The sequence below is a fragment of the Vespula vulgaris genome, chromosome 3 (genome assembly GCF_905475345.1).
Source record: "Vespula vulgaris chromosome 3, iyVesVulg1.1, whole genome shotgun sequence".
NCBI lineage: Eukaryota > Metazoa > Arthropoda > Insecta > Hymenoptera > Vespidae > Vespula > Vespula vulgaris.
Genome location: NC_066588.1, coordinates 1,262,008 through 1,274,523, shown reverse-complemented (window position 1 = coordinate 1,274,523; position 12,516 = coordinate 1,262,008). Strand labels below are relative to the sequence as shown.

The 12,516-nt window shown below is 34.4% G+C and overlaps 1 protein-coding gene across 1 annotated transcript in view; it reads right to left on the bottom strand.

Annotated features, from left to right (window-relative positions):
* The window catches only part of LOC127062876 (uncharacterized), a 65,804-nt gene continuing 53,288 nt past the window's right edge, over nucleotides 1-12,516 (bottom strand). The window contains exons 4-11 of the mRNA XM_050991820.1: nucleotides 8,577-8,796; nucleotides 4,275-4,358; nucleotides 3,914-4,047; nucleotides 3,590-3,726; nucleotides 3,024-3,178; nucleotides 2,342-2,583; nucleotides 2,073-2,262; nucleotides 1-1,978 (exon numbers count right to left, since the gene is read on the bottom strand). Coding sequence (XP_050847777.1) covers nucleotides 1,782-1,978; nucleotides 2,073-2,262; nucleotides 2,342-2,583; nucleotides 3,024-3,178; nucleotides 3,590-3,726; nucleotides 3,914-4,047; nucleotides 4,275-4,358; nucleotides 8,577-8,796 — 1,359 coding nt within the window. The 3' untranslated portion in view covers nucleotides 1-1,781. The remainder of the gene's footprint in view (nucleotides 1,979-2,072; nucleotides 2,263-2,341; nucleotides 2,584-3,023; nucleotides 3,179-3,589; nucleotides 3,727-3,913; nucleotides 4,048-4,274; nucleotides 4,359-8,576; nucleotides 8,797-12,516) is intronic.

The window sequence follows — 12,516 nt, the reverse complement described above, 5'->3', positions numbered from 1 at the left end:
CTTGTTACACACGAGCTTAATCATAAATATCATGAGATAATCGACGTAGTGCTATATTTACAAGTAATACCTAATTAATCCTTAATCGCATGAATCCTGATGTCTTCCCATAATAAAAGAAAAATAAAAAAAAAAGGAAATAAAAAAAATATATATATAAGTGAAAGGATATCTTACGGACGGAGTTTTTTTAGGACGGAAAATCGAAAGGTATTTACACGCTACTATTTGCATGCTGCGTGCATGTGTATGCGCGTGTATATAATAAAAAACGACCAGGAGGGGAAATTAATATTTCGCATAGACATTAAAAAATTCAAATGAAATGAACCGATCTAACGAGTTGTATGCGTTTAATTTTTTGTCTTCTTCTTTTTATTATTTGTTTTTCCTCTTCTTTGCACTCACACGTTCACGAAATATTATTTAATCCTCACTGGCCGTACGTTCTAAGCGCGTCTGTTGTTGCTTTCTCTCCTTCTGTTTTTTACTTTTTTTTCTTTATATAATTTTTGTTATCTTTTATAAATGTCTGTTTTTTTGTATCTCTCCTGTCATATTTTATGAGAAATCAGGGTTCGAGCTTCAACGTATTTACTTTAGCCATTATATAATCCTACGTGTAATTAATTATTCAATTAATTATCATATCGTATAATAACGAATGAAAGCTTAATTTGTAAATTAACATTATTCGCGAACATTCAGAAACGTTGGGTGGCCCTTTATTAAGGGATGGCTCTCGTGAAGACTTACGTTCTTGAAATAATTACCGACTGACGGTAACTTACCCTCGGGTTCTTTTCTAAAAAAATAATTTTTACGTTCCTGAATATGCCGAGTAATAGCGTCTGAACTTACAATTATTGTCACCGAAGATTATTAATAAAATACCTTCAAACTATAATTCTCGCTCGTTTTCATTCCCCGAAAGTACCGAAGAGATTTCCATTTTTAAGAACTAACTCGATACGTTGAGGATTCTGGCAAAGTTCTCGAAAACTTTATTATCGCTATTACCGACGCACGATAAGCAATCGGATTGCCGTTAAAATTCTTATGGTTATAGTAAAAAGAATAAAAGAGAGAAAGATCGGTCTACGTCGTCGCAAAGAGCGCAGGTATAAAAAACCAAAAAAAAAAAAAGGAAAAAGAAAATATCAAAGAGTATAGAAAAAGTACTTTCACGAAGTAACGAAATCGAAAAGAACTCGTTCAAAATCACGAGTAACAATGATTTCATAACTCGCAATGATCGCTACATTACCGGTCGAACTCTACTTTATCGGCGGAAACGTTTTCATCAATGAAAACGGAAAAAATCGAGTTAAGGAAAAAAAAATAATAGTACCGAGGTCGTCGTTCGTAACTGTTACGCTCCTCGTCTTGAGTATTAATGAATTATAATATAATGAGTTAAACTATATAGTAAATTAAAGTTGTTAAGGCGTTACTTGTTGTTTCGTTAGGCACACTAAAATACTAAAGTCTTTCGTCGAAGTAGCGTGTTAACTTGCTGCTTACTCGCTGGCATTTAGATAAAAATCCATTCGTTTCTCTTTTATCGTTCGTCCCTCCCGATAACGACGACGTCTTTCGATATCGTGTTACGGTAATTCAGATGTCTGTTTTACCGACGAATTCTCGTTTCGTTTTTACTTCCTTTTTTCCCCTTCCCAAACCTTCTTGACCGATCTCCGTCGGTAAAAAACTTTGTAATCGCGAGAACCACGGGAAGAAAGAACGAAATTAACCCCCGATATATTTTCACCCACGACCACTTAATTAATTCTACCCTTGTGCGTCATATAGCTTATGCTATCGGAAAGTAATTTTTCTCGCGCTTGTCGTCGCATTCGCGAACACATTGCTAACAATGTGCCCGACAATAAGCAAATTATACCGCAACCTAATCCTACGATCGTGCTCATCACGCTCGATCTCAAACACACTCTGTCGTTCGAGGGATCGTTTGGACCTGTAAATTTATTTGCAAAATTAGTACGTACATATTTATTATAATATTATACGAAGTATTTATTTCAATCAATAATGTTTGATATGTTTATTACCATTGCGAGAAGCGGCAGTAGAGTTTTGGAAAAGTTCCGTGTCCACTTCTCCTTCCTGAAGAACTCGTAGAGATTGAAAAAGATTCACGTTTTCCGATAAACTCGTAGCTGGTGTGGTCGGTCCACCGATCATATCCGACACAGATCTTTTCGCAACATTTTTCGCGTTCCTCCAATGGCATGGTTGACTCTAAAAGTTTCAACGTTAAAACATGACATAATAAAGATTGATTCTCTTGTTCCATTTTTGTTTTTCTTTTTCTTCTTACCGGACATCGACCGTGGCACATACGAACGTCGCACTCGATGTACAAAGCTGGCGAGCCTGTAAACCTAAACGTCTTCATATATGCGAACACTTGGGTCTCGAATAATCCGCTCTCCGACCAAGATCCTCGAAATCTACTAATCAGTTTGTCGTCGACGGGACATCCGTATTGATCGATAAGTTGGATCCTCTTGTTTCCACCGTTGTGGGCGTAACAATCGTTAACTACGATGTCGAAACCATCTACGACGAAACAGATGATTTATCGATCTACTTGCTTACTGCGTCGTAATTATTCGCTTTTTAATTAATTCTTCTCTGACGTCAACGAAGTACCTAGTTTCTTAGTAATTTTAATACATTCTCTTTCTTTTTGTCTTTTCCTTTCCTTCTCAACGACAAATTCATAAATATTAATATAATTTGATAAATATTAATATTTATAAATTTATAAAAATTTATAAAATCTCGATTCGATTTATTTTTCATTGGTTTAACCCTGTACAAGGTATAATAGAAAAATAAAATATACTATGTAATAAGAGACGGCCGCATGCGGTCGGATCGATGATGCGGAATGGAAATGACGAGTTATCGGTATACCTTAACGTATAATGTGAAAATATGGATGACGCGTGCGTTTTCATTGTGAGCAAACTAAAGAAACGTTAATACCATCGTACCGTATTTGCTGCGCATGTAGATAATGAGAGTCAGAGGATCGCCAACGCGAACTGGTCCAGCCACTCTAGTTCCAGTGGTCCCGTAACCGTATCTGATTTCCATGTAGCACTCTGGTGGCTGGAGGGTGAAGACTACGGGATTTCCCGTGGCGACCCTGAGAAGGAGACGGTGCTATAGAAATTGCCAACGATCCCAACGTCTCCGTTATCTCACGGTATCCCAACAACACGATTCCACGGTGTTGGATAACGGACGTAGGAAGAGGGACTCTTAGAATCGAAATCAATCATGATCGATCGATTATTCCGACTATTATAATAAATCCCGAATCATTTCATTTATCTTATCTATTATTTCTTAGATCTTTAGAAACTCACGTGATCAAATTTTAATTGAATAACAAATGATTAAATTGATTTTAATCAAATTTTATATATATATATATATATATATATATATATATATATAATGTATATATATGTATGTATATATATGCATCTGTCGATATTAACGAAATAAATAAATAAATAAATAAATAAATAAATAAATAAATAAAAAGACTCACTCTACGTCCAAAAATGGAAATGTCACGGTCTTCCAGAAATCGTAGCCATACTCGCAAGTAACTTTGAAGTGTTCGTCAAATTCCTCTTCGATCAGCGGGTTGTACTGGACGGTGACGGTGTTCCACATGAGATTTTTCTACGGTCGGACAATGATGAGTCTCTCACTCTTTCTCTCTTATCGTCGATCAAACACGATCAACGATGTACACCGACGATATCGATTCTCTCTATCTTTATCATTAAGCGCATTTTTTCTTTCTTTTTTTTTTTTTAATAAATTTATTAATTAATTTTTTTTTCGTTCTCACGTCTCATCTACGCACCGTGGGGTTCTTTCTGCTATCCTGGTGATGAGTGTTCTCGCCCAGGGTGCCGCACCGATTCAATTGGATGTAGAATTCATAGTAATCACGACCCGTCCCGTTAACGTACATGCAGTCCGGATCGTAGGAGTATCCTGTAATTAAATGCGATTGTCCTTGACGAAGCAACACGATAGCGAAGATTCGAATCTCACCCTCGAGGAAATTCTGATTACGTAATCGCATCTCGGACCGAGTAACTGATCGACTCGATGAGATCGATTGCGATTAATCGCATTACTCGAGTTATATCGCCTCGTTCGACTAGTATCTCTTTGTAAGGAATAATAAGTTAGATAGAAGATTTCGCATGTCACTTTACCTGCCGAGTAGAGTAATCCAGTGAAGGATCCATTAAAGCCGATCCTGATTTTCATGTAATCGTCTTGGCACTCCGCTTCGATATCTGAAAAAAAAAATTTATATATATATATATGCGTGTGCGTGCTTGTGTGTGTTTAAAGCTATATAATTATATACGTGACTGTAAAGCTATATAATTATATACGTTAATTAAGAAAGAAATTTTTTACATAAAAAAAGAAAGAAAGAAACAAAAGATCACGTCATCATATAAAATCCCTTTTATGCATCCATTTTGGAATGGAAGTTTTCTCATAAAATTTATATAATTATATATCAAATTTCCTATTGAAATAAAAAAAAAAAAAAAAGAGACGCATATCATCGAAGAAAATCTTGTATCCCATTACGTAGATACAATTCATATATCGCTTTAAGAAAAAATAGATTCATCTATAAAATCTGTTCCTCGAGATAATTACAAAAGTCTTATACTATACAATTACGTATGTTAAATACAACAAATCATTTATATAACAAAAAAAAGAAAAAATAGAAAAAAAACGCAGAAGAAAGAATGCACATTATCGAGAAAAAAAAGAAAATCTCTCCCTCCCTCCATTTTGGAATCGTTCAGATAAAATCGATATATCGTTTTAAAAAAAAAATAGATTCATCTATAGAATATTGCTCGAGATAATTACCAAAGTCTTATACGATACAATTACGTATGTTAAATACAACAAATCATTTATATAACAAAAAAAAAGAAAAAATAGAAAAAAAAACGGAGAAGAAGAAAGAATGCACATTATCGAGAAAAAAAAAGAAAATCTCTCCCTCCCTCTATTTTGGAATCGTTCAGATAAAATCGATATATCGTTTAAAAAAAAAAATAGATTCATCTATAAAATATTGCTCGAGATAATTACCAAAGTCTTATACGATACAATTACGTATGTTAAATACAACAAATCATTTATATAACAAAAAAAAAGAAAAAATAGAAAAAAAAAACGCAGAAGAAGAAAGAATGCACATTATCGAGAAAAAAAAAGAAAATCTCTCCCTCCCTCCATTTTGGAATCGTTCAGATAAAATCGATATATCGTTTTAAAAAAAAAATAGATTCATCTATAGAATATTGCTCGAGATAATTACCAAAGTCTTATACGATACAATTACGTATGTTAAATACAACAAATCATTTATATAAAAAAAAAAAAGAAAAAATAGAAAAAAAACGCAGAAGAAGAAAGAATGCATATTATCGAGAAAAAAAAAGAAAATCTCTCTTTCCTTCCATTTTGGAATCGTTCGGGCGGAATCCATATTTCGCGTTAGGAAAAGGACCGTGAAGGCTCGTCAAGAAAAAGAGGTCGACGATGAAGAGTGAAAGTAAAGCGTTTCGTTAGGGTGAGTCGTCCCTTCGTAGTCGCTCTTCGTGATAGATAAGCAACCGTTTACATCGTGCCGATGTAATCCGCAGAGTGAGTTGCTGGATAAAGAGAAAGATATGCCAGATGGAGGATGAAGATAGTCTCAGTCGGAGGGACGTCCTCTCCGATGATACAACTTTTCGTTCCACGCCAACGTCCTCTACGCCTCCTTGCCCTCTCCCTTTCCCTCATTCACTCACTCACTCACTCACTCACTCACTCAGTCTCTCTTATTCTTTCTCTTTTTCTCTTGTTCTTTCTGTCTCTATCTCTCTCTGTTTTGGTCTGTTGTCTGCCTGTCTACGAATGCATTTCGAGCAACATCTTCTTTCACTTTATTTCTATCTTTCTTTCTTTCTTTCTTTCTTTCTTTCTTTCTTTCTTTCTGTTAAACGTACTTACATACACAGAGGCACGCTTATTAGAATTGCGGATGCATGCTTTGTGTTCATTGTCCGGTAAAACGACGCTGCGTAGACAATAGAAGGGATTGCGCAAGGCCGATATACGCTCGATGATAAACAAGGAAAAAAAAGAAAGACAGAAGAAGAAGTAGTGGAAGAAAAAAAAATAGAGAGAGAGAGAGAGAGAGAGAAAGAGAGAAAAGGAAGAAAGGAAAATGACCGAGATTCATCCATCGTTTTAAAATGCGATGTGGCGAGGGAAAATGATGAACAAAATTAAAAAAAAAGAAAACAGGATAAAATAAAATAAACAAATAAAAGAAAATGCAAGAAAATACATTTATCGGCGCTTAACACTGCCGATTGTACGAATATCGACAATGTCGAGTTATACTCGACATGGTTATTAATAGACGTTTAACGTAATAACGAGGAAAAATAGATAAATGGAGAAATACGATGTATAATATATGGATGAGAACGTACATAAGAATCTTTGCATGTATAGCAAGAGGATACATTAAAGTTAATGGTCTTTCTTTCGCGTAATTGACGATACCGCGGGTGGCCTTAAGTTCCCGCGGTGCATCGCGGCCGTCTTTACGACTTCATTGAACCTACCTTTACTATATAGAGGGTCTCTCTCTCTCTCTTTCTCTCTCTCTCTCTCTCTTTCTCTATCTCCTACTGCGTACCTTGGCATCTATCATTTATAACTACGTGCCTTTTCTCTTTTCGCACGCTCATCGACGATCGTTCGCGCATCCTCCTCCTCCTCCTCCTCCTCCTCCTCCTCCTCCTCCTCCTCCTCCTCCTCCTCCTCCTCCTCCTCCTCCTCCTCCTCCTCCTCCTCCTCCTCCTCCTTCTCCTCCTCCTCTTCTTTTGAAGAAGAAGAAGAAAAAGAAAGAAAACGATCGATCAAATCTTCGATCTTCTAATCGATAATTCTTTTTCCTTTTTCTTTTTCTTTTTCTTTTTCTTTTCTTTTTCTTTTTCTTTTTCTTTCTTCCCTTTTTTTATTTTTTATTTTTTCTTTCTTTTTCCTAATCAACTTAAATTACCTAAAAATCTTCGATTTGATATCCTGACCTGGGAATATTTTATTGATTGCTTTATTTATTTTGCTTTGTTCTTTTTTCCTTTTTTTTTTTTCTATCGAACGTAACGAAAAAATTATCGTACCACGATGAAAACTTTTGCAAACGAGTTATAGAGAAGACGATCCAAGCGATTTTTCCGATTATTTATAATTCCGATAGTAGACATACATACGATATTATTATTATCGATCATAGTTGATGTTATCAAAGTAGTCATTAAATTATTCCAACGGTAAATTATATATATATATATTTTATATATATACATATATATATATACACATACATATGTATATGTCACGAATCGATCGATAACAATTTTTTCTTTCTTTCTTTCTCTTTTTTTCTCGTTGTTATCTCTTTTCTTTCTTTTCTTAATGAATCAATGAAAAATTTGTAAAATGCGTACGTGAGTAAGAACGTTCTAATTATCATCGATTACACGGTATCACATTTCCGTAATCCCGGATTAAATTAACTTAGATTTTCTACGGTCAAACATCTTCTTTACTGTTTTAACAGCGAGACCGAACGTAGATCTCGTCGATGATCCCAAAAGAGAAGGTAAAGAGTGAGAGAGAAAGAGAGAAATACAGAGAGAGAGAGAAAGATAAAGAGATAACCGTGAAGAGGATCGAGAAGAAGGCGTGCTAAACTTCTCTCCCTTCTACTTTTGGTGTCAGCAACGTTCTACGACTTCCCGACACCGTTTTAATTGCCCGTACTCTAACGGTAGCCATTCGCCATCACACTCGAAAATTTCTTTCTCCTATACTTAGTTATCTTTTTACATTTAATCGATCATCTTCAACTCGTTACTTTCTAATTAGACGCGACGATGATCAGTTCAAAAAATATTTTTTTGTTCCTTCTCTCAAATTTTTTTTTTATTTCGTTCAGAGCAATCGCCCAGAGCTAAGGATCAATTAAAAATAATGAAGATCGTCGATAATAGAAATCTTTTTCCATTCGAATCGTGTTTAATAATTTATTGAACTGAATTTATTGATTGAAATTTATTTCGTGGATCAATGAAACATTTGGAGAACGTTTCGATAATAAAGAGAATCATTTCGTTTTTATCGATCGATCATTTTTTTTTTTACTTTCGCTTCAGTTTCATACGAATCGATGATCGATCAAAAATATTTGTTCGTAACATTCGGTAATAATTATTCAAAAAAATTATGTAATAAAAATATGACGTGAAAGTGTTATGTATCGGTCGATAATAATAATTGTAAAGAAATGTCTATCGCAAAATTTATATGATCGATTGAACGTAATAATACAAATTATAATAATAATAAAAATAAAACATATATTTATAAGAATGCGTTAATATAAAAATAAAGTTTGTTCGATCGAATTCACTTACGTTGTACTCTCGTTGTATTCGGTCTGTACCTTCGATGTTCTCGATCCCAAGTTTCAGGATGTCTTCGCCATTCTTCGTCGGCCACCACTCCTGTTCCACCTCCACCTGTTAATCCTTGAAGACCTTGTAGAGTTTGCAAAGCTTGAAGATTCGGGCTTAATGGTCGATTTTTTAAAGATGGTACTGGAACGTATGCCCCTCCTTCTCCGACATATACCACCTTCGAATGAATTAAACAACGTCATTCATAAATATGTCTTATAAAATAACACGTGTATTAAAGTATGGAATAATAACGTGATCAATCTCTGAATAAAAACGATTAGAAACTCTAGAATTATAACGCGTCGATCGTTCTAACAAATATTTATGAAACCTCATTAAATAATAAAATAAATCAGATATGTAACAAACTATATGTAAATACATAAATATTTATATAACAATATAATATATATATATATATATATCATAGGATATATAAATATCAAAGAACTTATATACTATGCTATGTAAATATACTATCGAAATAAACCTATTAAATGTTTCATATAAAAGAAGATAAATAAGATATACATATATGTATGTATATATATAAAAAGAAAATAAATAAGATACGTACTCATAATATGTATTATATCCGCTTACATATTTATATAACATTGTGTATAATAATTTCTCCTAAATTATCAAACATCGCATCGTCACCCATTCCTCTTGGATCACCTAACGATCGACTCTCTTTCTCTCTCTCTTTCCCTCTCTTTCTCTCTCGAGGAACAAACTAAGACCTTTAACCTACGTTAACGAGTCCCTTTAACCCTAGGATCGACAAATCGCTACCGAGTAGGAAGAACAGCATGGAAGAACAGCAATGTGTAGATGGAAATGGTACGAAGTCGTGATGATGCTAAAGAGGAAGAGGAAGAAGAGATCGTTCTTGAGAGAGAACACTCTCTCTCTCTCTCTCTCTCTCTCTCTCTCTCTCTCTTTCTCGTGGAAGCTCTCGAAAAACACGAGGCACGAGCAGCGCGTGACTAACGCTTTACGAGTTCGTGTATACACTCTTCCATCTCTTTTCAACTCGTTCGACGTGTAGATACTTAGATATGTATGTATGAGTACTAATACTATCACGTAAGAAGTAGAAGAAGAAGAAGAAGATGAAGAAGACAAAGATGAAGAAGATGAAGAAGAAGGAGAAGAAAAAGAAGATGAAAAAGAAGACGACGAAGAAGAAAAAGGCGAAGAAGAAGAAGAACGAGTAGGGAAGAACGAGTAGGAAAAAAAAAGAAAAAGATGAGGGTAAGAAGAGAAATAATCTTTGTCAAGTTGTCAGGACGATACATGCCGAGTTTGTAGACACCTACTCGGCCGAATCAGGTGAGGAAACTCGAAGAAGAAAGAGGAGGTAAAGGAAGACAAGGAAGAGGAGAAGAAGAAGGAGAAAAAGAAGGAGAAGGAGGGCACGTGGTTGGTGGTAAATGTTCCGAGCACTAAAAAGTTGCAAACAACCTCCATATGCCTTAGTTATGAAGAAGCACAGGCATGTTATTTCTCTTCTTCTTCTTCTTCTTCGTCTTCTTCACCTTTTCTATTTCTTTCTCTTCCTTTCTTTCTTACTCTCTCTCTCTCTCTCTCTCTCTCTCTCTCTTTCTTTCTTTCTTTCTCTGTCTTCACCATATTCCACTTTCTTGTCTGAAAGCTCTTAAAGTCGTTTCCCTTGGCTCTCTCCCATTCCAACGAGAAATTATTGCTTTTCACGGATTCCACTTTTGAGGAACGTTTCTGGAATTCGCGAAAGGGTAAAGAGGAGAGAAAAAGAGAAAGACAGACAGAAAGAGAGAGAGAGAGAGAGAAAGAGAAAAGAGTATAAAAAATAGTAGAATGAGAAATAGTAGGAGGGTGTTGGAATCGTTTATGGGCCTTACTCGGCACGTTTACTCCTCTCCCTTGCTTACTTGCTTCAAAACGCATTTTGTTGTTTGTTGCTTCCTCTCTCTCTCTCTCTCTCTCATTCTTTTTTCCTCCATCTTCTTTTCACCCCACCCTCGTTTGCGATCCTCTTCCTTTACCGTAAATGAGAACTCGGCCCGATATTTTCGAATCTTTTAAAATGAACATTTCTACCGACAATCCACGTCTCCTCTTCCTCCTTGTCGTTTCGAAGACGTTAACAGAGTAAGGAACATTACGGTTCCTTTGTGATAGAGATCGGACGCCGACCGATCATCTGTACCTCTCGTCAATAACGATAATCGTAAAATGCGAACGGAATCGAGATCGCGATCGATGTCGTTCGGAAATTCCACTTTTCTTTTTTTTTTTCTCTTTTCTCTCTTACCTTTCTTTATTTTTTATTTATTTATTTCTTTTTTCTCTAGGTGTAAAATAACTCCGACGAACGTGACCAGTGTTTATATTCTTATGTAAATCTTGTGTAGACGAATGCGAACTCGAAGTAGAAATTTTTCTTTCGGACCAAATAAAAGACCAAAATAAAAATTGAATTTCTACAATTCCTTCTTTTTTTTTCTTCTCTTTTTTCCCCAATTTTCTTTTTTTTTTTTTTTTTTTGTAACGTTAGACTGATACTCCATCGATTGGCGAATAATTCGATTTAACGATTACCAAGAAAATAGAAAATGAAAAATAGAGATAAAAACAAGAAGAAAAAATTAATCGAAATTCGTTGATTTTCTCACGAGTATCGATACATCGTCTTCGATATAAATTTTATATTATTATTATTATTATTATTATTATCATTATTATTGCTATTATTATTAACCGTCGGTTTCGCACGATATCTAAGAACGCTTTTCCCTTTCCTGTTTTTCCCTTCTGTCGTCTTCGATCGAGCGACACGGATCGATAACGCTGATGGGAATTCACATTGATGCGTAGGTAAGTACTTACATACTTAGTTACTCCCGCTAGAGAGGGAAAAGTCGAAAGTCATTAGCCGATCGCTTGAAAGAGAAACGCGAGTGATATCATTTCCGTGATTAAATCTAAGTGTCATTTCTGATAATCCGATATGTTTGAATGAACGTGAAACCCGTTTCGTTTCCGGACTAATTAAATAAATAAATAAATATATATATATATGTATGTATATATAGATAGATGAATAGATGACGTATATATACTTGTAAAAAGATATTAGAAAATATCTTATCGATGATATCTACTTTCTTTTTTTTTAATAAATTAACAAGGTTAATTTATGGCAAGGATGCACGTCGTAATTTATAAAACAAAAATCTTGAGATAAGGAAGAAATAAATAAAAAATTCCAATTAACAATGACGTCAATTACCAATGACGTAGTGGTATTAACGATGTCGTAATTTTTTCCAAGAAATATTTTAACTAAGCGATCGAAAGGTAAAGAAAAACAAAAACAATAGAAAAAATATTAAATATATACATATATATTGATTCTTCGATAATATTAAGAATATTATTACAATAGTATATTGAATGCATATTATATGCATATTATATGTATCTCGTACGATCAAGAAGAAGTCCTGCATTTCTATTTCCCTTACTTCCTCCTTTTTCACTGTCTCGAAACTATTTCAACGACTACGAAGGTCAAGGCAGACTGCATTTCGATCCCGTACGTTTTCTATGACTCGTGATCGGTATCGCTTAAATCGAGTCTTTCATAAATACTTACTTGTCGCGTAAGTTCATTTACGTTTGCGTGAAAGCCATTTAAATTTATTATGTTAGTAATAGACATTTACGTATATACAGATATACAAATGTGTGTGTGTGTGTAACTAGTAGAGAGTTTTTGTAACAAGTTTTGTTATCTTTATTTTCGAGACGATTTAAATAAAATGTATAGATAAATAAAATATTATATTTTATAATCTACACATAAAATATATATAGATAAATGCATAGATACATAAAATGTATAGAT